The 27,181-nt window shown below is 37.9% G+C and overlaps 1 protein-coding gene across 1 annotated transcript in view; it reads right to left on the minus strand.

Annotated features, from left to right (window-relative positions):
* dpy19l3 (dpy-19 like C-mannosyltransferase 3) overlaps nt 1-26,929 on the minus strand; it is a 49,658-nt gene extending 22,729 nt beyond the window's left edge. Inside the window, 11 exon segments of the mRNA XM_052028293.1 lie at nt 3,410-3,483; nt 6,632-6,733; nt 7,179-7,310; nt 8,476-8,610; nt 10,340-10,463; nt 10,835-10,980; nt 11,125-11,246; nt 12,434-12,524; nt 22,772-22,896; nt 26,291-26,421; nt 26,786-26,929. Coding sequence (XP_051884253.1) covers nt 3,410-3,483; nt 6,632-6,733; nt 7,179-7,310; nt 8,476-8,610; nt 10,340-10,463; nt 10,835-10,980; nt 11,125-11,246; nt 12,434-12,524; nt 22,772-22,896; nt 26,291-26,384 — 1,145 coding nt within the window. The 5' untranslated portion in view covers nt 26,385-26,421; nt 26,786-26,929.
* Nucleotides 26,930-27,181: the final 252 nt, after the last annotated feature.

The raw sequence follows: 27,181 nt of genomic DNA on the forward strand, positions 1-27,181 counted from the left end.
CAGCAATAACTGGCTCAACGGCAGAGTGAGCTGGAAAGTCAAGAGATGTTCACCTATCCCACAGGGGAAGTTACCGAGATGCCAGATTAGCTCACTCTCAATGGCAAAGCTTTTTCCATGAAGACAGTATTTCCCTACCAGTTTGGCCTTCCATAAGGTGTACCCCTTGTTTTGTTCTTTGGGCTGGCCAGCTCCTGCCTGTCATGTCTCTCTCAGGGTAATGACATCAGCATCAAAATATCTGAATTCCTGGACCATTGTAGCTGAATGATGTTCAGATCTGTCCTGTTGGGGTTGTTCACAAGAGTCCTGATGTTCATGTCCTGAAATTCACATTAAGGTGCGGAAGTCACTCGAGCTCTATTTCTTTAAATATGTGGTAACAATAACAGACTAGCTACCACGTCAACTTGACAGAGCAAGGTCTTCTTTCAGCGGCAATCTCCGTTGCCTGGGCATTAATACACACTCATAGGTGGGCTCTGGCAGGGATGCCTTTGCTTACTGCCTCTTCCCCATGACTGTCCCCACATACCCTCCCCTAGCTCTTTTCACTCTAGGTCCTCCCAGTATCTATTTCTTTTCCTTCAGTGACCCTTCAACCCCTGACCTTCCCTCCAACCCTTACGCCCCATCCCTCCTCTCATTCTGTGCTTGGTCCTATTTCCTTCCCTACACTGAAGAGCAACCCCTCCCTTTTCCTCTGGTCCTCTGTCCTCCATTCTCAACAGCTTTACTCCCTTGACCTCACCAAAGTACTCCTCTACCCTCCGTCAGCAATGCAAAGCAAGGTTGCATGTAACAATGACTTAACTATGCTTGGAGTATAGAGAGTAGTTTACAAGTATTCTAATTTGGAAGGAGGTATAGAGGCATATAGAAGGCAGTAGAATGCTACAAAGGATTCATGTTGCAATTAGGAATAAAAGGCTGAAAAAAACATAAATTAACAGAATTAAAAGATAATATGATAGCATTTATCAAAATTAAGTTTTATGGTGAGTGAGAGATAATTTTGTTGAGTGGTAAATGAGTAACGGGAATATTAATTTAAGGTCAACATGAGAATAACATTTAAGAAAATGTTTGAATTATTTTCACATGTAGGATTATTAAAACAAAGTACACATTAGCCCAGAATTTCCTGCCAATGGTGAGCTGTCCATGCTCACAACTTCACCACGGTGATAAGTCCGAAATTACCCTTTGCAACAGATCATTGTCAAACTGCTGCCAAATGCCAGCCCCATCCTCAGTACAAGGGGATAAAGACGACATTTAATAGGAATAACTGGAGTGAAGGTGTTCAGGTATGTGGAATCATTAGAGAAGCTGAGATTGTTCTTCTAAATTTAGAGACCTTTAAGGTCAAAACTATGAGCTGCTTTGATAAAGTAGTAATAAACTATTTCCACCGGCATTAGGGTTGGCAAGCAGAGGCTGCACACTTGGCACTAGAGGGGAAATGAGATGCTACTTCTTCAAATGGAAGTTTGCAGTTAAGTGCTTTCCAAGTAACAGCAAAGGGTGGTGGATAGAGATGCTTAAAAACCAATTAGACATGTTATATATGAGGATTACTTGCCAGGTTATTAGGAAAGAGATGGCTATGGGAATGATATGCAATGACTCTTTCCATGTACAATGCAGGTAATGGTAGTCCAAATGCACTGTTGCTCTGCTGTGGGATTCTATAATTTTATCTTGCCATAGGAGCTTGCTGGATGTTGGTGTCCCCAAAGGGGGGGAGGTGTGTGTGTGTTGCGCACACACACACATATATTATATATATATATATCTCTCTCTCCACCAAATTTGAAAGAATTGTATACAGTGAGAAGGATAGTAAAAATAGCAAGTCAGCACTTGCAGGCAACTTAATGCAGAGTAAAGTGATATATTTGGGGAAAAAGAACAAGGTTGAAAATACAGACTAAATGGCACAATTTTGAAGGACTTGTAGTGCAAAAGGCCTGGGTGTATGCATGCACAAATCTTGGCAGAACATGTTGAGAAAATAGTTGGTAAAGTATATGGGATTCTGGGTACCAAAGGAGGGAGGCTAATTTGAAACTTTATAAAACACTGATTAAGCCACAACTAAAGAATTTCATCCACTATCCTACTTTAAGAAGAATGTGAGAAGTTCAGAGTTGGTGCAAAGAAATTAATTAGAATGATTCCAGAGATTTCAGCTACACAAGTTAGAATGAAGAAGTTCTCCTTGGAACACCGAAGTTCTGATAGGTGGGTACTACACCATGACTGGTTTAAACAAGAGAAATTCCTATTAGCAGATGACTGAAGCGCCAAAGAACATAGATTCAAAGTGATGGGACAGAAGCAGGAGAGAGGATGCGAGGAATATTTCCCCATCGCAGAGAGTAGTTATGATCTTAGATGAAGTGTTTGTAAGGGTGGAAGAAACAGAATCAATCAGAGCTTTCAAAGAGAATTGGAAAAAAATATTGCAGGGCAACAGGGAAACAGTGAAGACTCACTGAATTGCTCTATAGAGAGCACATGGAGTTGAAAGGCCTCTTCCTGGTCTGAAATGATTTTGTGATTACAAGCAAATTGAAGAAAATTGTTCTCATTCAGATATGATGGTCAAGTGTGGGAGGGCAGACAACCACAACTCCCCTGGATTCTCCTGAAAAATGCCAGCGGTTCCTTGTTGATTCTCACTACAAGGGTCAACAAGTTTGAGATTTCTGCATGTTCATCCACAACAGTAGAAGTCCCAAACCTTCTGACAGCAGTTCACCATTGTCATTTTGAGTAGACTCTTCTCACTGACTCCTATGGCTTCTGATACAAATGCTAAAGAGTCAGTCTGTAGAACCCACACTGGATTGGATCTGATGTAGGAAAGGCATACATACTGATTTCAATGGAGAGGAAATATTGGGAAGGACTAAAGTACAGTAATGTGATTAATATATCTTTAATTGTTTGTGTTTTATATTTTTAAATTTTTTGAATATTTAAAAAATGTTAATGCAAGAATTTTTAATCATTTTTGAATGCTTCTAAATATTTTTGAACGTCAACAACATTCAAAAACTTTCCATGTCAATATCCGACACTCAGCCAGGCCAGAGGGATGGCTTAGTTGGCTTTCAAGATTTTCCAGCCACATTTGAGTGCAGGGCTCAGAATCATGAATGGATGGCCCTATGCAGATGAATTTGTTGCACACAAAAGGTTTTAGTAAGTGCAGACACAATCGGTAAGTCATCAGCAAGCATGGGTGGCTCACCAACATCTGGAAATTCTGGGCCCACTTATTTTCAGCCAGTATCTGCACAACCCATGAAATGTTATATACTGGGAAGTCCTATGGACAGCTATTTCTTCCATGCAACAAGCATTTAGTTTTGTGATTAAAAAAACATTAAGATTTTACCTCGTTGCCCCAAATCCAAACTTTGCTTTAAGGAATTTAAAAATATGTTCATCGGATTCTAGTCCTAAAATTTTCTGCCACAAAAAGGAACACAATGATGAGATCCAAATAGAAATGTATAATTCTGCTGTTAAATAGTTTCTATTTACTAGTGTTTTAGTTAATAGTCACTCATAAGTTAACTCCAAAATCTCACAAAATACAATATATGTGGACGCCATTAAGAATGAAAAGAGGAAGAATAATGAAATCAGCAACTTTTTGTGCTGGCTAAAACTATATTTGTTTTTGAAATTGTGTAATCCTGTTGCATATTATTGATCGGTAGAAACTAATTTGCACAAAGCTCCTGTCAACATTCTTTTCCCCTGCAAATATATTCAAACAAACAGTACTGATATTTGCTAATGCACTCTCCATCAATTATTTCTTCAGAGCACATCTACTAAACAGTGATGAGGGCTCTCATTACTGGCCAGTTAGAAAAAAAATAGCAGGATTAACTCATTCAGCGCCTTGTTCCACTTTACAACAAACCTTCCTGAACTGACCCCATATATATCGATTCTATTTTAATACCCCAAAATCTCTCCATATTTGTCTTGAATAAACTGAGGAACAAACCTCCACAAGTCACTTGAATAGAGAATTACAAAAATTCACTATCCTCCAGCTGAAGAAGTGTCATCTCCTGTCAGGTCAGTCCTGAAGGCTGACACCTCATCTTTTGAATTGACCACTGGTTCCCAGGCAGAAGACACATTATTCCTGCATCAATCCTGTCAAGCCCTGTATTTGTGCCTCACTGACATCACTTCTCATTCTTATGAAAGGAGAGTATAGGTCTATTCTGCTTAATCTCTCTTCACAGAACAAGTCCACCATCCCAGATTCAAACTGGTGAAGCTTTGATGCACTCCATTTATTAAAGTATTTCCCCTTTAGGAAGGGAGAGCAGACCTGTAGATGATATTCCATGTGCTGTCTCAACAGGGCAGAGGGTGTCATTTATTGCAACCGGTGTTCTCGGTGTGGCCTCCCGTGCATTGGTGAGACCTGATGCAGATTGGGTGACCGCTTTGTTGAGCGCCTTCGCTCCATCTGCCGCAACAGCCAGGATCTCCCAGTGGCCACCCACTTCAATTCCACATCCCACTCCCATACTGACATGTCTATCCATGGCCTCCTCTACTACCACATTGAGGCCAGACGCAGGGTAAAGGAACAACACCTCATATTCTGCCTTGGGAGTCTCCAACCTGATGGCCTCAGCGTCGATTTCTCTAACTTCCCACCCTTTCTTCCTCCCAACTCCTTTGTCTTCCCTTATTCCTGCCTATCTCCTCTCTACTTCCATCCTTTATTCCGTGGTCCACTGCCCTCTCCTACCGGATTCCTTCCTCTTCAGCCCTTTGCCTCTTCTATCTATCACTTCTCAGCTTATTACATCTTCTCCCTGCCCCCACCCACTTACCTTCCCCTTCTCACCTGGACTCGCCTATCACCTGAACTCACCCATTACCTGCCTGCATGTGCTCCTCCCCCTATCTTCTTATTCTGGCTTCTGCCCTCTTCCTTTCCAATCCTGATGAAGGGTCTTGGCCCAAAACATCGACTGTTTATTTTCATCCATAGATGCTGCCTGACCCGTTGAGTTCCTCCAGTACTTTTTGTGTATTGCTCCAGATCCCAGCATCTGCAGAATTTTTTGCGTCTCCATATATAATTGAAGATGTAATTTCTCACTGTGTCAAATCCTTTTGAAATGAAGGCCAACATACAGCTTGCCTTCCCAATCACATACTGAACCAGAATGTCAACTTTCAGTGATTTATGTAGAAAATCAACCAGGTTCCTCTGAATATCAACACCCTGTAATCTCTCACCTTTTAAAAAAATATTTTGCTTTCCCATTTTTTGTTCCAAAGTAAACAAACAATTCCCCCCCCCCCATTATATTCCATCTGCTTCGCCCTTGCCCATTCACTTAACTTATCTATACCTCACTGAAGCCTCCCTGCATGCTCCTCACAACCCACAGCGCTACCCAACTTTGTATCATCAGCAAATCTGAATATTTTAAACTTGGGTCCCTCAGCCAAATCATTGATACCAATCGGCTCTTGCGACGGGCCACTCGCCTCAGCTTAATAATATACCATTTATTCCTAGTCTCTATTTTTTGTCTGTTAACCAATCTTCAATCCACATCATTGTGGTATCTTATCAAAGGCCTTCTGAAAATCCAAATAAACTAGTTCACCCATATCTATTTTGAAAGTTACATATTTAATTAAGAGATCTGTCAATTCCTTTTCTAAATTATTACTTACTCTGCCCAATCCTATTATTATTTCCAAAGTGCCATGATATCACTTAATTAATATATTCTATTACCGACTACTGACTTCAGGCTAACAGGTCTGTAGTTATCCATTTTTCCCCTCTCTCTTTTCTTAAATAGTAGGGTTACATTTGTTCCTTTTCAAATTGTGGGAACTATTCTGGAATCCATGGAATTTGGAAAGATGACAACTAGCACTTCAATCTCCATTGCCACCTCTTTCAAAACTTCAGGAGGTCCTATAATTTCTCCAATACTAAGTTTTTTGTTAATGATAATTCTTTTCAGCTCTTCATTTACTCTAGACCTATTGTTCTCCAGTACTTCTGTAACATTTTCTGTGTATTCTTCAATAAAAACAAACAATTTCTGACAAACAAACTCTACCATTTCCTAATTGTTTAGTATAATTCCTCCTGCCTCAGTCTAATTGGGACCTACATTAACTTTTGCTAATTTTTCCTACATATCTATAGAAGCTTTTAGTTTGTTTGTAAATTCCTGGGAAGATTACTTTCTTCTTCCTTGTCAATTTCTTGGTCCTTTACTGAATTTTTAAATCTTCATAATCATCAGGGCTCTTGCTTTTCATTTGATCTAACATTATGTTTAGCCTCTCTGTAGCCATGGCTTTACCACTTTTCTTGCTGGGTTGTTGTGCCCTAAATGGATACATATTTGTTATAAACTATGTAATAATGCTATAAATATTGCCATTATCTGTTTACTGTCACATCTTTTAATGTAGGTCAAAATAAAAGAGCAGACACATTCTTTAACGTTATCAGAAAGAATTAACTTCACCTGTGGGCAACTCATTTTAGAGGGCTTCATCAAAGTTTCATGAAAGAAGAATGTCAGTAACTCCATTTACATACCTTGATGATATTATTTGTTAGGACTGTTAAGCTGAATACAAAAATTAGATGCAGTAGTAGTTTCACAACTCTTGCAGCAAACATGCCAGATTTTAAATTCCTCTATAAAAAGATGGAGAAATGGCAAATGTTAAGTTTTTCATTCTATAGTCATTCATTCATTGCTCAAATTACCACAAACTAGAGTGAAACTTCTTGTCACCCAAATGCAACTCACTTTGAGTAGTACAGGCTGTTATTTTGTTGCATTAACATTCATGATATCAGGCTTTACGTGTGCAGCCAAGAAAAGTGTCAGGAGGAGCTGACTGCACACAATAATTATTTAAAAAACAGCTGGTACCTATTTACTAAATTGTCTGTGATATAAAGAAGTTGTGCAAATTAACCAGGTACGAAGATCCCCATGGCAATTTTGAGCATTAAATGATTTCACCCACTAAACTCTTCACAATTTACTTTATCTTCCAATTGACATTTACAGAATTATACAAGGCATTGTTTGCATTACAATTATTTTGAAAGATAAAGAACATTCTATTATTACCTGAAAGTACTGTACTACTAAAGCAGCCAGGATGAAACTCAGAACCAGTGACCCCAGAAGCATAGAATTGTTAAATTGTAGGATCCAGACCAGAAGCAAAGAAACAACATGTATGAGGTGTAGTGATGTAACCTGCAACAAAAGAAAAGCCATACCAATGAAGCCAACTGAAAATAAAACACAGAAAATAAACAAAGCAGTCACTACTCAAACAAAATCATCTTTTTGATTATTTGTCAATTGCAAAAACTAATGCAAATCACTCAAACCTTTAAGATTCCACATAATGATTTTAAATGACAATATTTTAAATGTGCTCCCTTCAAAGGAAACTCCAAGGACATCACAGCAATTAACGATAATTAACACTGACTCTAGGCAACAGTCAAACTGAATTTTAAAAATGAAAACAGTATACCGTACTTCAGCTAATCAGTGTTGGTTACCTCTAGTTCTCTTTTCCAAATAAAAAGGCTATTTAAAATTTAAAATAAACCTTGTTGGGAACCTGTACTCTTCCAACGAGCAATAATGGAGGTTCAATGAATGACTTTTATGTTTCCCATCATCCACTGCAGCTGGTAGCTGGTGGTTCCCTCTGAAGCAGTATGGAGTTCATGATCGCAGTGGTTACCTTATTAATACATAGTAAGGGATTTACTAAAAATGTTACATTATTTATTACACTTCATATACATACCGTATTTACCCATTGTTTGACTTCCATGCTTCCTTAGAAAATGTATTCTTGGTTTTCTGCATTAGCAGCAGTTTCTGGAACATGAAAGTTAAGATTTTGGAGGAACTCAGCAGGTCAGGCAACATCCGTGGAGGGAAATGGGCAGTCGACATTTTGGGTTGAGACCCTTCATTTGGGCACTGTCCAGTCTAGATGAAGGGTCTGAACCCAAAACATCAACTATAAATATAAACATAAATAATGTAACATTTTTAGTAAATCCCTTTTAAGTTTTTTGCTTCAGATTCCAGCATCCACAGTCTCTTGTATCTCCAAAGTAAGGGTTTACTGTACTTGGTCAGTCTTCCCAATCCCCTTTGAAAAACTAATCCATGTCTATCATCTTTTAATTTCCACACACTATGCAAGAATCTCTGTCTGACTGTGGTAACACCCTGAAATCAGTATTGTAGGATTCACCACCACTCATCATCCCAAATAGATCATCTTAGACTAATGACCTGACAAATTAGTGAGATCATATTATATTTCATAGACCATTATGTGTTGCATTTCCATGTCAACTCACACCTGTATGCGGTAACAATGTCACATTACCTTAGATGCTGGCACCATATCCAAGCAATCCAATGAAAAGAGAGCCACAGCTTGAATTAATAAGATAAACTGGTTAAACTGCCAGGTAACGCAGAAAAGAAATGTTGAAGCCATGATCAAAGTGAGTGACAGCCGCTTAAGTTAGAAGAAAAAAAATAAGTTAATTATAAGACATAAACCAGGAAATAAATCTGCTTTTAACGTCTGCGGCAGTGTAACATTCATTAAGTGATTCTGTTCTCTTCATTGATCAAGCTGCCATATAATGAGAAAGATTCTGATAACCTGAATGCATTATATGTTAAATATGCCTACACACAGTTCTCATTGTCTGAGAACAGCAGTAGGCTATACATGCACAATTAAATAATATTACAGACTACTTCAATACTTATTGTTCTATCTTGGAGACATCATTACACAGAATAGATCTTAAGATGAACTATAAAGCCAATATACTTGCAGCTGTGCCACAAGTTAAAACTATTAAAATGAAATACTACTCGCATATTGAAAATTCACTTTAAAATGCTTAAATATGTTAATTAACACATCCAAAATGCTACAATCTGCTAGATCATTTTGGTTCCTCGAGCCCACTCCCCTAGAATCATGGCTAATATGATTTTGGCCTCAACTTAAAGTCCATTCCTGGTAACTCAAAGTCAAGAAAAAATCCATTTCTTGAATATACTTAATGACTCAGTCTTCCCAACTCTCTAGGGTGGAAAATTCCAAAGACTTATAGCCCTCTTGATGAAGAAGTTCCTTTTCAATTTATTTTTATTAAATGACAATGCCCCCATCAGAGGAAACATCCTCTCAGTATCTACCTCATCAAGCCCCTCAGAATCTTACATAAAAACAGAATATGCTGGAAATTCAATAGATCAGACAGTATCTGTACAAAAAGGAACAGCTGACATTTAAGCCAATGACTTTTGGGAAAAATAGAGATAAAACATTTTAAACTGCAGAGAAGTTTGGAAGGGGCGAGTGGAGGCAAAGGAAATAAAAGAGGTTTGTGATAGGGTGGAAACCAAGAGAAGTGAATGACACAAGTGGCGAGGCCCACTTGATAATTAAAGATATATTTGGGGAGATGAAATTAGTAAACAACAAAAGGAATGTGAAATTACCAGATGAGATGACAGAAAAAAAAGACTGAATTCTGGAAACTTGAGGTACAAGGTTAGACTGGCTAAATATCAGTAATTGTTGAATTCAGTGTTGAGTCCAAAAGGCTATGACATCTACTTAGAAGTTCCATTGTTCCATAAGCTTACGTTGACTTTCACTGGAATGGTATAGGAAGCCAAAGACAGAGTTCAGAATGGTACTGGGATGGAGAATTAAGGCAAGAGACAATTGGATGATCACCCTTGTGGATTGAATTGAATTATGCACAAACTGGTCACCCAAACCGTGTTTGGTTTCAAAATGTTGTTCAAAATAGGTACAGAACCAGTTTGGATCCTCAAGAGTCAAGGGCATTACAAAGCCCAACTCCATGGTCTCAGAATCAATCACATGGACGTACTCCAATCTTAAGTAGGATATTCCCCATCAAATAGCAATTGACTGGAACATTCCACAATTCAGCAAAGATTTTAGTAACAAGCAAACTACACTCTGGTGTTATAAGAGATGAAATAACAACCCCAGCATATTCTACTTAGATTCATTGTTTAATGTCAAGAAGAATTCACTTTATAGCTGTGTTGCTCAGAAGTTGCCCTGCTATTTTAACCTCAATTTTCATTGGGTCCTATATATTAGATTAGCAGCTTTACTACAACAACAATACATTACTTCAGATTGAGTAAGTTTCACCCATTTTACAATAATATATTTCTATACTCACTTGCTGAAGCGGTTTAAGCTGTGGTCTGAGGTAATATGTAATTGCCATTATTTGCAATGCAAAAAATGGAAGTGACCAATTCTCCCTCAAAGGAATGGTGAACTCCACTCTTGTTGTATCTACTCTATAAGAATCAAATCATAAATTGAAGATGTATTACCACCTGCAATTGGTCTGCATAAATTATACTACTGTGCAAGAAACATGAAAGGAAATGGGGTCAAATTATAAAAAATTGATTTCCAGTTGGACTGTACATCAAATTCAAATAGATATAGATATTAATAAAATTAATCATCCAGGTTCTAAAAGAAAACAAATATTTCTGTCATGATATAGAATCTGACAACAAAAACTGGTCAAAAAGGACAGTGCAATTCACAAAAAGGCATTTGCATATCAACAAGGCATATCAACATCTGGTGATCCTCTGTTCCGGCCCTTTAATGCACAGATAACGTGCAATTTCTTTGCACCACAAAGTCTGATGCCTACCTGTTTAGAATGTACCAAACAGCTCCTAGTGCCCCTGATATCCAGGTACCACTTAATAACCAACTAGTAACATATAGCGAAATAACATAGAGAGCCTGGAGTCCAAATACTGTATATAGGTAGAAGAAAACTGGTGCCAAGTAATTCTGTTTAAAAAAAAATGACGCAAATTACTCGTCAGAACTCTTTACCACAACATAAACCAATAAAGCACTTTATCAAAACTTAAATTACACAGATGTAAACTACATAAATAACATTCATATTATTGTAAGAGCTGGTATTTTTACCTGAAGAGATAAAACTCTGTACAAAATGCTTAGGACAACTTCCTGGTAAATGTTCATCCTCTTGAGGAGGTTTATTGTTCTCCTTGATTCAGTTTTATTGTCATACAAGAGCTCCTTAATTCCTTTACAAAGTAAAGCACAACATAATTAAAAAGTGGATTCCAAAGATAAACATTAAAAAAAAATCAGTACACAAGAGATATTTCAGAATTTATAATTGTCAAAATGTTCTACACACATACCAAACTAAATACCATGTATGACGGAATTCTGAAATAAAAGAGAAAATTTTCTGTTCTATAAACAACACACACAAAATGCTGGAGGAACCCAGCAGGTCAAACTGATGAAGGGTCTCAACCCGAAACATCAACTGTTTATTTCCCTCCACACATGCTGCCTGACCTGCTGAGTTCCTCCAGCATTTTGTGTGTGCTGCTCCAGATTCCAGCATCTGCAGAATCTCTTGTGTCTTCTATTCTATAAACTTGCTCTGCTACTTAAAGAACTAAGGAGAATTCTTTCTCAGCTTCTGGCTGTCTCCCCACAAGCCACCACCTGTATAACCTACTACACACATGAACAAGCATTTGGGAGACCAGCAGTATGGATTTGCTGGCTACTGCATGACTGCAGGCATCTTCTGCTGCCTGGGAACTCGGTTCATGGCCGCATTTCCAACTTGCAAACTGTTCGGATTATGAACAGTTCACCAGAATGGAACCCTGCCATAACCCAGAGAGGACCTGTACTTAGATTCCAAATGTGGGTTTAAAGAAATAGTTGTCTTAGCACTAGTTCACAACCAGGTTATATAAATTTGTTTTAAGATCAACTTCTATACTGAGATTTATAAATGGAAAATAACTTGAAGTTTAATTGCTTTGAACAGTTTCAAGGTAACACAAATAAATTTTGCACATTCTTGGGACCCGAAAATTAGTAGCTGTCTCTTCTAGAAAGAGGAATTTAGAATTACAAGTACTGTAAATACCAAACTATGGTCAAGATATTAACTATTGCTGTATGTTTTGTGATATCTACAAAAATACATTATAATACAAATGTAATACTAAAATTATTGTCCCTTAAATGGCACTTCCACAAAAAAGTCAATCTGATTATTGTAACTGTAGATTCTCCAAAATCTTACCGAGTAGAGTACATGATAAAATACATGCATTTTCCAGGCAGCATTCCAGCAATATTTATGATATATGCTGGAAGCAGCCGAAGACACACAAAACTACTCTAACATTTCTACTATAAAATATAGTTTACAACATGAAGCTTTAGAATATGTAATCACCTTGGTTTATGGTAGGGGCCTGCAGCATCTGCTTGTAATATGAATAGTACAGGCCACATTCTGTCCTGAAGGAGATTTCTTGTTCAACCTCCTGCACATCAAACAGAAAGCAATTGTGTTCAGTGCATTTAAAACAAACAATAGTATTGCATGATTTGATCATTTTAGAATAAAACTGAGATTAATACATGTACAATCAAAGTATTTTAAAATGTTACATTCTAGAACAATAGCACAAGGGATTAATAATGGTCCCTGAACCCATGAACAGTACCTCGTTATTCCCCTTTTGCACTATTTGTTTTTGTAACTTATAGTAATTTTTATGTCTTCATATCTTGCACTGTACTGTTGCCCCAAAACAACAAAGTTCACAACACATGTCAGTGGTAATAAACCCGATTCTGATTCTAATAACATAGGAGGAATTGTAGGGGCTTGAAAGATTTACCAGGGCAGAATTGGGATATGTTATTTACGATAGCTAACTGGGTTGGGAAAGCTGCCACACAGAAGGAGCCACTGCTAGTAAGCTTTTTAAAATAGTAGGAAATATTTCAAAGGACTTTGGCAATTTAAAAGTAATATGTTAGTGACCAGAAGAATTTTTACCAATTATTGTGCCAATAGACAAAATAAAGAATACAATTCTAAATTTCAAGCATTGAAAACACAAATTTCATTTGGAGCCAAAATATGTCAGTATCCTGTACACTTTAGATTAACCATATTGCATGTGATACACACCCAAGAACCTTAAGTAAAATCTCTAAAACCAAGTTTATGGAACTAATTTGACCCACAGAGCTAGAAGTTTAATAACATTCTATGGATCCATTGAACATTCATTGATACTTATAAATAGTATCTTTGAAATTCATCATCATTTCACTCACGCTAATTCTTGACCCAAGTCAAACTTCCACACCCAACAACTTAGGGATGTCAGAGTAAGGTATGTTAGTTCATTTTCTTCTCTCTCTTCCTCCCTCCCACCCAGCTCCAACCAATATGGAGAAAGAATGGCTCATTTGCTCAATTCCTTTTACTTGCCAATCTTGGGATCACACAATGGCTGACCTTCAAACCCTAGCCAGCACTCCACATTTCCTGTAAAAGGTTTGCAGACCTGACAGGATCATTACATCTTGTTCTTGCTCCAGATTCCTTGCTGAATACTTCTACTGGAAGTTCTCCATCTTTAAAAGTCTTCCAGCAGATTCAGCTTCCAAGGGAATATCTGGTCTGATAACTGGTAAAAACAGCACCAAATTTTACCTCAAATGCCTCCTGATTCTGCACCAGACTTCACAGTTTTAAAGAAATTGGTGTGTGAAACCACCTTGACAGTCCTTGATGACCATTTAGTCATTGGATCATGCTCTGAAATGCACAAACTGCTCCAGAGCCAAGATGATTTGCAATGGAGGTATTAAATATTAAAATTCAACAAAAGGGATAGAAGCTGGATGTATTCAAACAATTCCAATTCAGGCCAGAAGTTAAATAAACCGTTGTTCATAGTGCAGCAAAGACATATATCCACCAGAGCAGGGCATTACGATAGTTAGCAAGGCCAATGGTGACCTTAAGCTTTTAGTACCATTTTCACCAGAGAATCTGAAAGAGATGGATTTGGGTCCCATTTTAGACACATAACTTACTCTGCATACATCAATGTACTCTTCAGGAGATTCTAAACTGATACTATACCCATCACATTCAAAGCTTGAAAAGTTTCAGCACCTGGTTCAGAGCAGAACTTTTACTTTTATTAGGAAATCAACCTCTTCCTTCAATAAAAATCAGTTAGTTTGTAAAATATTTGACTTAACTGTGGACTGCAGAAAGCCAAAGATGTTTTGATAAGTTTTGACAAATATCCCCCTTCCTCAAATGTTAGAGCATGTTCAGTAACTGGGCTTTCAACTAAGACTAAATGCAAAACACTATGATGCTGGAGGAACTCAGCAGGCCAGGCAGCATCCGTGGAGAAAAACAGGCAATCAACATTTTGGGTCAGGACCCTCTGCTGTCCCTTGTTTCTCTTCAACAAAGACTAAACTGATCAAAGAGACAGACAGAGAGAATGAATTCAAGATTGCTTCTGAGCTGAAGAACTTAGCCATGGATTCATAATTGAGTTACTGATGAGAATAGGTAAGAACTTGATTTTTTTTTGCTTTAAAAGAGTTAGCATTGTTTTGCTTCTGTAATAAATATCTTGATTTGCACAGAGTTCCAGCGTGATTTTCCTACTTTGGATACAACTTAAGCACGTTATGTGTAGGCCAGATCAAATTTTGATGTTACCAAAGAATTGCTGATTGCACAATTGATTCATTCATACATAACATTAAAAGTAAATATATTCAAGTTCATAAATCTCCTTGCACACTCATTATGGTTTCAAAGTAAATAGTCCCTCAACCATTGTCGGAGAAGGTAAACAGATATTCAAAAAACAAATTACTAAGCAGGTATTCAAAAGTGAAAGTGTGGCAACAGTGGAAAATTTTGAGTTAACCACTTTGGAAGAAAGAATGAGAAAGCAAATTATTATTTAAATGGTTTGAGACTACAAAATGTTGTGGTGCAAAGAAATCAGAGGGTTCTAGTATCTGAAACATTGAAAGTTAGAACACAGTTTCAACAACTAATTGGCAAAGGTACAGGACTTTGGTGTTTATTGCAAGGGTCATGAAGTGCAAAAGTAAGGGTAAGGAAGATTTGATGTAACTTTAAAGGTAGCGAGTGAAACCACATCTGGATTACTCTGTATAGATTGGAAATTTAAGCAAGGATGTTCTTGCATCAGAGGCAGTGCAGAGAAGGTTCACCAGATTGATTTTTAGAATGAAGGAAGGGGTTTACATACAAAGAAAGGTTGAGCAAGTTAGGTTATATTCATTGGAGTACAGAAGAATGAGAAGTGATCTTATATAAGATTTAAGGGGAATTGACAGGTTGGAAGCTGAGAGGAGGTTTCCCTTAGTGGGGTATCTATAAATCAAGGATCTAGTTCCAGAAAAAGGAGGTGCCCATTTTAGTCAGAGATGAGGAGGAATTCCTTTTCTCGGTGTAATGAATCGTTGGAATTCTCTATCTCAGAGCTGTAGAGACAGTCATTAAATATATCCATGGCAGAGAATGACAGAGATTTAAATTACAAGGGAGTCAAGGAGTATAGGTAGAGACCAGGAAAGATTGCGTTGAGGTAGAGATTATATGATCCGTAATCTTATTGAAAGGCGGAGCAGGCTCACTTGGCTAACTGACCTAGTCTTGCTCCTGCTTCGTGTTCTTAAGGAAAGACAAGTTTCAAGATCATACTTGATGTCCAACATTGAATATTTTCCAGAATAAAAAGTCTAGTAATAAAAATGCTGATTCTGATAGACCAAAACAGAGACTACATTAATCACCAAAGAGTATTATGCACTCTACACAAAATGCCTCAAGGCTACTGTTTGTAGTTCCAAGGCTGAAAACTGACTTAATTAACTGCAGCATGATATTTAGATACATATCTTATATTCACTAAGCAAAATAAATAAGAATGTTCATGCATCTCACCCACTTTGTGGGATGAAAATACTACAACATTATTACCATCTGAGATGAAAATACAGTTATTATTTTTGTATACCTCTTCTATTGGAAGATAATTAGCAAAGCACTCACCTGTAAATTTGAGAACCACAGCAAGTTCTCATGCAGTGACTGAATATACCAGGTGTGAAAGCATCCCAGTATTAGACCCACTGAGAGAGCAAGCAGCATAACAGTTTCAGTTCTCCATAAAGCTGACCAGATTTCAGTTGCTGCCACGTTTTGAAAATAAATATTTCTATTTCCACGATCGACAGCACAATCATCAGGCTGCTTTGGGTTTCTTTCCAAGCTACACAGTGACGGATCACTGACAATTACATATCGCTTTTTCCTTTTTCTTAATGTCATAATAAGCTCCTGGTAAAATGAAACTGTCGACCTTTGGTTTGCCAAGATACTGCAAATAGCTAGCACACTACCCTATTTCATATAGCTTCTGCCGACATCAAAAATCTAAGACACCAACATGCAACTATGAGTCATTCATCCCATGTGTTGCAATAAATCATTAATTTTAATGATTAAGTCTGGAGCATTATCTCACGTCATTGAGTAATATCCTCTTCAATCAAAATTCGATTCATCCAAAGCAGAAGAAAATACCGAACGCATTTGTAATAGCTCTGAGCTCTAGCCTATTTAGTTTGATTTTGAAAAAGTGTTAAAATATTTTTTATTTTTTGTTAAACCTAATGCAATCTATCTAAAATAAATATAGGAAAAAATATAACCAGAAAATGTAACTGCTCAACAAACTGCACATTTAGTGCCTGGCAAGTAGTTGCCAAAAATCACAATCTTAAACACTAATTCACTTTGGATCCAACATTTTTGGTTGGATACAGCTGTTACTTAGCTTAAATAATGAACTTCAAGCCTTTGCACAAATACGTTAGTATAATCTGTGGTTGATCCAGCCAGGCTACATCCTGGATGGAAAATGTCAAATCTCTGCTCAGAAAGGATACAGAGCAAAAAAAAAACATTTTATGTTTAGAATGATCACCTGCTTTGTAGGAGCATGCCAAATGTGAGGCCAGCCTACATGGTACTCAGCAAAGGAAAATTTTAAAAACATATTTCCCCTCCAAGCAGTGTAACTGCTGATCTGTATATCCAAAACAAACAGCATAAATCAATAAAGGGCAACAGACAGCCCATTTCCCAATTGCCTTTTACCCCAAATATTTTTAAGTACACATACTGTTCTTACCTAGTGTAATTTAACATTTCCATCCAGGATACAGTCAAGCTGGACCTATCACGCATACTAATATGTTTGTGCAAAAGGTTAGCGTAATGGAGATTTGTGTTTAAACTAGGCAACAGCTGTATCCAACTAAACGTGCACCAAATGGTAATTGATGCTTTGTAATGAGTACTTTTTATCCACCTTTAAAGCTTCAAAAGGACATAATATTTAACCAATAGGAAATGCTGTGCCAAAACACAACTTCTTAAATATTAATCTTAAAAAACTCTCCTTCTAAAGGAAATTTCAAAAGAAATGCTGCAAGAAATTCCTTTTTTAACACATACAAATTCAGTATTGATTGAATAATATAAAGAAATTAAGAGAGAAATCAACAGTTTTGTTGGATCAGCTACCCACTGCTTGTCATTACTGAAATGCTAAATCATAGAAGCAGCAATAAACATAGCAACTTCAATGATCTGATCAGAAAAGTCACTTCCAGTTGTGATAATGGTGAACAATTAAACAGCTAATGGGAGAAGAAAGCTCCAAAAAAAACACCCTGACAGTGGTGTAGCCCAACATGCCAGCATAAAACAAAGGACCAAACCATTTGCAAACATTTTCAGCTAGAAATGTGGAATTGATGTCTCAGCTTGTTTCTTGAGTGTCCAGCAAACTGGTCCTGAGCTAAATTGATTCACTTCACATGATATCTAAAGATGGCCAAGAGCACCAGATTAATCAAAGACTATAGAAACAGAATATCCCCGCTGTGGTACTGAAGACTTGCACTTAGAACTAGAATCTCCTTTAGCTAAACTGTTTGGTTTAGTTACATCACTGGCATCTATCCAACAATGTTAAAAAATGTCTATGATGTCCTGTCCACAAAAGGCAGGGCTATTCAAATTCAACTAATTGTTACCCATGAGATTACTTTCAGTCAATAAAATGATGGAAGGTGTCACTGAATGTGCTATCAAGGGACACCTATTCATTAACTGTTTGGGTCTTGCCAGAACCACTCAGCTTCTAACCTTATTACAGCCACATTTGGTATTGGCATGTTATTGTCACATGTATTGAGATACAGTGAAAAACAGTTTTACAAGCCATCCATATAGATCAATTCAAAGCACAAGTACATTGGGGTAGTACAGGGGAAAAGCAATAACAGAATGCAGAATATAGTGATACAGTTATAGAGGAAGTGCAGAGCAGGTAGACAATTAGGTGCAAGGCCCATGATGAGGTAGGTTGTAAGATATGTTTCAGACATGGATAAAAGAACTAAATTTCAGAGATGAGGTAAGAGCAAATGCCCTTGATGTCAAGATAGCTACTGACCTAATCTGACATCAAGAATCTTTGATAAAACCAGTCAATGCAAGCCAAAGGTAAACCTCTCCACTAGCTGGAGTTCTACCTCACACAAAGATAGATGTGATGGTTGGAGGTCATTATCCCAGCCCCAAGCATCACCTCAAGGGACTGTAGTTGGCCCGACTACCTTGAGATGCTTCAAAAACTTTCCCTTCATCATAAAGTCAGAAATAATGACATGCTTATAATTGCACAATGTTCAATTTCATTTGTAACTCCTCAGAAAACAAAGCTGCCTTGCCTGTATACATCAAGACCAACACAACAGTCTCTCAAGGGCTGATTAGTGGCGAGTAACATTTGTACCACACGAGTGTCAGCCAATGACAACCTTCAACAAGAATTGCAGGAAATAAAATACTTGTCATTTTACTTCATCGATGCCCTCCATCCAGGGCCTCAAATAGTTCTTCCAGGTAAAACAGCAATTCACTTGCATTTCCAATTTAGTGCACTGGATTTGGTACTTACAACATAATTTCTTCATTGTGGAAACCAAACACAGATTGTTTGACTACCTTACAGAACACGTCCAAGTCATCACCTGTCATTTTAATTCATCATCCCATTCCCACTCAGAATTCTTCACCTTTGGTACTTATGCTGTTCTAATGAAGCCCAACATAAGCTCAAGGAAATGCATCTCGTCAGAGCACATTGCAGCCCTCGGGAGTCAATACTGAAATCAACAATTTCAGATAACCAGCCCTTCCCGCTTGTGGCAGAACTGGCTACTTGTATGTAACGTTAACTCAAGTTTTTCTCCTTCCACAGATGCTACCTGATCTGCTGAGTATTTCTAGCATGCTCTTTTATTTCAGATTTCTGAAAACAGCAGTGTTCTATATTTCACACTTCCAGCTTGAATTTTTTTTTGCCCTCATTCATCTTCCTCAATTTACACTCCTCCAGCTATGACTCAATAATTTGTTTCTATCCCAGATGACATCAAAAGCAATGTTACCTGAACAACTTTGGTTTCCACCCCATCAGAGATATTCCCTTTGTTCTTTCTACTCCTCCCATCTGTGCAACTTAAAACATGCTCATTTTCTCATTTTTTCAGTTCAATGAAGGATCATTGACTCAAAATGTTAATTGTTTCTCTCTCCACAAATGCTGCTGACCAGCCGAGTATTCCCAGCCATTTCTGTTTTCTTATTCCAATAAAACAGAGTATAACCACCAACCCTTGACATTCCACATTATTATTATCACCATATTTCCATCAAACAGCATCCTAAGGGTCATCATTTACAAGAAACTTCAGTGGACCAGCCACATACTTACTGTTCTGCAAGAGAAGGTCAGTGTTTGGATATTCTGCACAAAGTGACTCACCTATCAACTCCCCAAAGTCTCTACAGGCCACAAGTCAAAAAGGTAATGGAATAAGTTTTACTTGCCTGCTAGGTTGAAACTCTAACAAGCCTAAATACTTGACACAACAAGATTTGACCCTAAACAAGGCAGGATAATCCAATTAATTTATGGAAGCCAGCTATAAAAGGGAAATCCTGGAAGAATTGATTGCTGAAGAGATAAAAGAGGGTTCATGAAGGAACTGCCTCACCTTTCCTATCTGAATTCTAAAATGTGAGTCTTATGCTATGTCCTCTGAACATGGAAGCACAATAGCTGCATGTCCATCTAGCCCAACGATGTGGTCTATTCCACCTCTAAACACAGATGTTGTGTTTTCACTGAATTTGTGAGTGATAGCTCTATGCTCCTAACCGGCAGTGTTCTCTGCTAGCAGTAGCAATATCTGAACTTTGTAGCCTGCCTAAACAAATCATACAATGTAGAGAGCTTGAATTATTTTCCAGCAGGCAAGGTCAATATATGCATTCCAGCCAACATTTTGCATGTTGATACATTGCCCAAGAGGTCAATCATAGCTAGTCAAGCTCACTTGTTTATAGATGCAGCCTAAAAAAAATGAAATTTTCTGTACATACTTAAATAACAGGAGAAAACCAATCAGGGTATCAATAAATTCATTAAGGGAAACAGGCAACTAATGCAAAGGGGAAGACAACAAATTGCCAGAAATATTAAATTATTATTTTGAATCACTATTTTCCAAGGAAGTAACACAGTGGGCAAAAGAAAATCAAAAAAGATATCAAGATATTTAAGACCAAAAGGTGGGAAATAATCGTTGTGCTAATCAGAGAGAGGATAAAACCGTTGTCAGATTGGATTGTATCTACACATTTAAAAGATCAAAAAGATAAGAGATACACACCAAAGGACTGGCGGAAAATTAAATTGATTTCAATAAGATCTTGCCTGGAATGGATGGCTTTAGTTACAAGGAGAGATTGGATAGGCTGTGATCGCTCTCACTGGAGCACAGGAGGCTAAGGGGAGACCTTACAGAGGTTCATAAAATTATGAGGAACATAGATAGGGAGATAGTCACAGTCTTTTTGCAGAGTAGGGTAGTCTAAAATCCGAGGAGATAGGTTTAAGGTGAGAGGAGAAATATTTAATGGAGATCTGAAAGGCAAGTTTTTCCACACAGAGAGTGGTGGGTACATGGAACAAGCTCCCAGAGGAGGTGGTAGAGGCAGATACAATTACAGTGTTTAAAAAGCATTTGAACAAGTACATGAATAGGAAAGGAATAGAGGGATATGGGCCAAATGCAGGAAAATGGTATTAGAGTAGATAGGCATCTTGGTCGGCATAAACAAGTTGGGCCCAAGTGCCCATTTCCGTACTGTATGACTAAATTAAGAAAAGGGAAACGCAATGTCCAGTGAACTGCAGACTAATTAGTCATGTTGAAGGCTGGAAAATAATGAAATCTTATTCAAAGATGGGATGGGAATAGATAAAATAAAAGTATAATAAAGAGGATTTCAGAGATCACGCTTCTTTGAAAAAATATAACAGAAAGGGTTACAAAGGCAAACTTTGAACACAATATAATTGTTTTTGTTTTAAAAGGGTCTGATGACTGAACACCACCTTATGATTGCTGAATTACAACATTATTATTTGAAATCATCAGTTGTATCCTGATGAAAGTGTTGTTGTTGGCTGCAACCTATGCTTTAATGAGAAGTTGCACTTCAGTAAGTTTTCTAAATATCGCATGATAGTGGATTGAGAGAGCAGAGAAAATAATTGGATGGAGAGAAAAAGAGTTTAATCTGGCCAAGTGTGAGGCGTTGCAGTTTGGGAGATCAAACGTAAGGGGAAAGTACGCAGTTAATGGCAGGACCCTTAACAGCGCTGATGCACAGAGGGATCTTGGGGTCCACATCCATACCCCCCTGAAAGTGGCTGCACAAGTTGATAGGGTGGCGAAGAAGGCATATGACATGTTTGCCTTCATTAGTCGAGGCATTGAATTCAAGAGTCAGGAAGTTATGTTATGGCTGTATAAAATGGTTAGGCCGCATCTGGAGTAAAGCATTCAATCTGGTCACCCCATTATAAGAAGGATGTGGAGACTTTGGAGAGGGTGCAGAAGAGCTTTAAATCAGGATGCTGCCTGGATTAGAGGGCATGTGTTATAAGGAGAGGTTGGACAAACTTGGGTTGTTTTCTCTGGAGCGGTAGAGGCTGAGGGGAGACTTGATAAAAGTTTATAAGATTATGAGAGGCACGGACAGAGTAGACAGCTGGTATCTTTTTCCCAGGGTCAAAAAGTCTAATACTAGAGGGCATGCATTTAAGGTGAGAGCAGGCAAGTTCAAAGGACATGTGCAGATCATTTACTTTTTTGTAAAAACAGAGAATGGTGGGTCCCTGGAATGCACTGCAGGGGTGGTAGTGGAGGCAAATATAATAGAGGCATTTAAGAGACTCATATAGGCACATGAATATGCAGAGGATGGAGGAATATGGACTTTGTGTAGGCAGGAGGGATTAGTTTAGTTAGGCATTTAATTACCAGTTTAATTAGTTGGGCACAACGTCATGGGCCGAAGTGCCTATTACTGTGCTGTACTGTTCTATGCTCTAATACTCAATGCAATAAACGTAAACCAATGATTAATAACTCAAAAAAAGTTTTAAAAAATAAGTGATGACGTCTGAGTTTTTAAATAAAGAAGGACCAACTTCCTGAATCTTTTCTGTTTTCTGAATGACATTAGCATTCTTTACAGATTTGACTCTCTTACCTGGATAGCTGAAAACCACAGATCGTTTTCGTGCAAAGTTGCAACATACACTGAGGTGAGAAGTCCTAAGAAAAGTCCCATAAATCCACCAATTAAGAAGGTTACGTGCTTTATTGCTCCTGGACCTATGGGAGTTACATACTAGATTAACAGAAAAGTACAATAATTATGTTCAACAGTTTATCTGTCAAAACAGTTACTTCAGTATTTTTACTGTAGTATCAGAATAGAAACAATTTGATATCCTGAACAAAATCTTCACCTTAGCATCATACATTTATTCCAATCTAAATCACAATGTTAATCGCTATATTGCTAAGTTATTTTCAGACTGTTTAGAAGTCTAATTATTTGTGTAAAGTAAAATCACCAATAAGAAATAAGAAAACTCTACATCACCTATTATTTTAAATCCTATAAGCAAAGTAAAACTGTTGGGGAATAAACAAAGTAAAATAAAGCATCCCAATATGTTGTGATATATTAATCCTGTACAAATACATGCATAAAATTAACCAAAATAATGTGTTAAAGACACCAATAAGTTGAAAAGCTAAGACCACTAAATACTGAGATAATAACTAAAGTCAAAGTATGTATTTGGGAAAAGACAAATACCAGCCTTGGAAGTGCCCTGGTAGGTGTGGCACAATTGAATCTGAATCAAGGTAAACACGGATAACTGGGAAAAGCAAGCAAACTACTGTATACACATCAGTGTATGAATGTACAAATGTACATGCATTTACAACATTTGCAGCTCAAAATCAAGTTATTTGACACATCTGGTTTATGTTGGTATTCTTGCTCCATACTAACTTTCTCCCACACAACTTTATCTGAATCGAATTGCATACAATCTGTTTTTCTGGTTTACCTAGCTGTTCCTTAAATACATCTATGCTTTTTGTCTAGGCCAATAGTCTGCTAGAGTATTTTAAGAGTGTTTCAATTCCAGACATGTTGTACTTAGGATGAAATGTCCTGTCTGCTCTTTCAAATGGATAAAAAAAATCCCCAAACAGTTAATCAATAAGAAAAAGTAAGTTATCTATGATGTCTTACTCAGCAGCTATCCCTCAGCCAATATTATGTTATTGCATTTTTGCTTGTCTACAATAGTGATTACAATGAAGTATTCCTGATGTGTTAAAGAGTTTTCGGTTGATTGAAAGTGACACAAAGAGAAAATATAACTGCAAGTCATTTTTTCCAACTATTTCATAAAGTAGCAAGTTCCACTTATACTAATTTCCACTTATCTGACTCAACATTGATTTTTATTCAATTATACATATATTTAGCATCTTGAATATTCTTCTATGGAAATGCAATGCAAGCTGTTGTTCATCAGCTATAAACTAGTTTTGTAATGCTGCACATATTTATATATGTAGCTGCAGTTAAATTTTGAACCTTAGTTTTGAAATATTATTATTTCTGACCACTATCTTGGGTTTAGACAGAGACAGATTTGGGTTCCTGTCAGAAATGCTGACAAGAGTTTTATTTAAATTTTGACCAACCTCTTTAAACTTGCTCTTCTTTGAGTTACATGGCGGCACAATGGCGCAGCTGGTACATCTGCTGCCTCACACCTCAAGAAACCTGGGTTCAATCCTGATCTCTAGTGCTGCGTGGAGTTTGAACCTTCACTGCCTGACTGCATGGGTTTCCTCCATGTGGTCCGGTTTCCTTCCACATCCCAAATAAGTGTGGGTTGGTTGGTTGGATATGTAGCCACTGTAAATAGCCCCTAGTGTGTAGGTGAGTAGTAGAATTGGGGGAAGTTGATGGAAACATGGGGAGAATAAAATGAAATTAGTGTAAACTGGTGCTTGAAGGTCAGTGGGCCCAAGTTCCTGTTCCAGTGCTGCATTACCCTAGGACCCCAAGTTATGTTGTCACCAGCATTTTGAATTGGCATTCCATCCTAGAAAGCAGTCTTGCTAATTCAAATAAAACATATAAAGTTCACTTTAAATTAATACTGCATTTTCAAAATATAATCCAGGTTTTTGCAATACTTGCATTAAATGTAACATCAACTGATTAAGAAGGAAGAAAATTTAGCTTAGACATGCTGAGCTCCATGGTTATACTCTCATGCTCATCTTGTTTGTAACAGTGTTATACCATCCAAATCTTTTGATAGGTTTCAATTTCATATCAGATGCAATGTGGTGGTTCTTCCTAAAATAAAGTGACATTTCTCCTTCCATTCAAGTACTATACAAGTAACATCTTGTCTTAATGCAGGAAGGCAATAAGTTATTATGCCATGTATCAGCCTATCTAGTACAGTTTTGCACATATCATCATGATGCAGCTCACAAATAAAAGTAAAGATGAATCTTATACACTCTTCTACAACATTCTTCCTGTACACTGATTTCATAGGCTGATGTGATGTAATATGGTAAGGCAAAGCTTGGATGACAGAATTATGTAAAAAGAAATGTGTAAAATTGACAATATGTTGATGTAAAACCACAGGACAGAAATATGCTACTTAGCCCATCCATTCTCCTCTGACGTCTATTTTCAATATGAGGAAGGAAGATAAAGAACATTTTATCTGTGGTGTTTTTTGATCTGGAATGCATGGTCTTAAAAGGATAGTTGAAGCTGATGCAATTGTAACTTTTGAAAGAGAATTTGACATTTGCAAAGCTGTAGGGTGGGCATGGGACGAGAAAGCAGGGGAATTGGACTGTCTGGACATCTTGCAAAGAACAAGCACTAACAAGATGGACAAAATGCTCCTCAAGCCTCTATAAGTGACACAAATTGTAGCCTTAATCTCATACACCCACCCTGCTCCCTATCTCTCTATACCTATTTTCTTCAATAATCTATTGAACTCTTCCTTAAATGTTAATAAGGTCTCAACTTCAGTCATTAACTCCAGCAGTGTCTGCTAAGTATTCACCAACCCATGTTTAAAACAGTTCATCATAATCTCTTAAAATCTAACATCCATGTCTCTTTGATCTAGAACAATTAAGATTCTCCGCTGAATTTGTTGATCTGATGTGAAATGTCAGCAAGAGGCATCCAAAAAGATGTCTTTCAAATTTCCAGACGTATAGATTTTCCCCAACACAAAATTTAAACCAACTAAAAATTACACAGGTTAGCTTTGTCTGATTTTCTAAAACTTAGTTTCACACTACCCAGTCTCCAATTCTCTACCACACACACTCAATAGAACCCAAGCTTCTATTTGGCTATTTTTATTTGAATTGCTGAGGACTCTGGCACACATTTAGCTCTTGACAATGACATATCTAAAAAAATAAAAGATTTCTTTAGCTCTTCTTGCTTTCCTCATCCCTTTCTTATTCTTTCCCTGACCCAACGTAATGAAAACTAGAAGGCAGAAGTCTTGTGGTATCAATAAACATACTAGTTAATGATTGATCTTCCATTTAATTATTTGACATACTAAAAAAATAGTTACTAAAATCTGATTCCAAGTGTGACACAAGCTTCGCTATCTGCGCCCGGAAAGCCTACCATCTGCGGACTTTTCTTTGAGCTGCTCATCCTCTTGCTGTGTTGGACGTTCTTCAATGCCTTTAGCAACCTTTCTTCGTTTCAGAAAGGTCATGTTTTAGCTTGCACAGCTCCGCAGAAACTCCCAATCCCTGCGAACAATCATTACAAATATGAATGACCACGTATTAAATTACAAAAGATCTTCCATTTCAAGTTTGTATCGATTAAATTCGAATTCGTTTGGTGTGGTTGTTTGTTCGTGAGGCCAAAGCACGAGATGCGATTTGCTTCAGCATGAACATTAGTGACAGAAAGCCAGGATTTCCAGCAGTGGCCCAGTTTCAACAACATGGATAAGACCGGTGTAATCCCGTGGGCGGTAGGACCGCTCGGAGAAGCTTCAGGCTGAACACAGAGCGGCCCCCGTTAACGTGCCCTCCACCGACACCCCTCCCGTGGCCCCGCATCCTGCCCTAAAACAAACCCCGGTACAAACACCTGAGCGCTACACACCGGCTAAACAACAGCGGCCGGCAGCCTCCGAACGGCACAAACGTTGCAACTCCCTTCCCGCAGCCCAGATCTACCACAGAAAATGAATTAGTGGCAGCCGATTCCCCACCGACACCGAATTAGCCAGCGACATCTTGAGAAATCATTGCTGCTGGTTTCTGTTTCCGGGTCGGGGGGGGGGGGGGGGGCTGCTTGGCGTTTCCATGGTGACGAGACCCCGGCGGTGGGAGACCCGGGATTGGAGTGGGCTGGGCTGGTGGGGCAGACCGGAGAGGGGCCGGAGCAGGAGTGGGAATACGGGAAGAGGAGAGGAAGAGGGCAGCTTTGGGAAGTGGGGAATTGGGGGAGAGAGAGGAGATATGGGAATGAGGGATTGAGGATGGGTGGGGAGAGGGA

This window comes from Pristis pectinata, chromosome 13 (assembly GCF_009764475.1).
Source record: "Pristis pectinata isolate sPriPec2 chromosome 13, sPriPec2.1.pri, whole genome shotgun sequence".
Classification (NCBI taxonomy): domain Eukaryota; kingdom Metazoa; phylum Chordata; class Chondrichthyes; order Rhinopristiformes; family Pristidae; genus Pristis; species Pristis pectinata.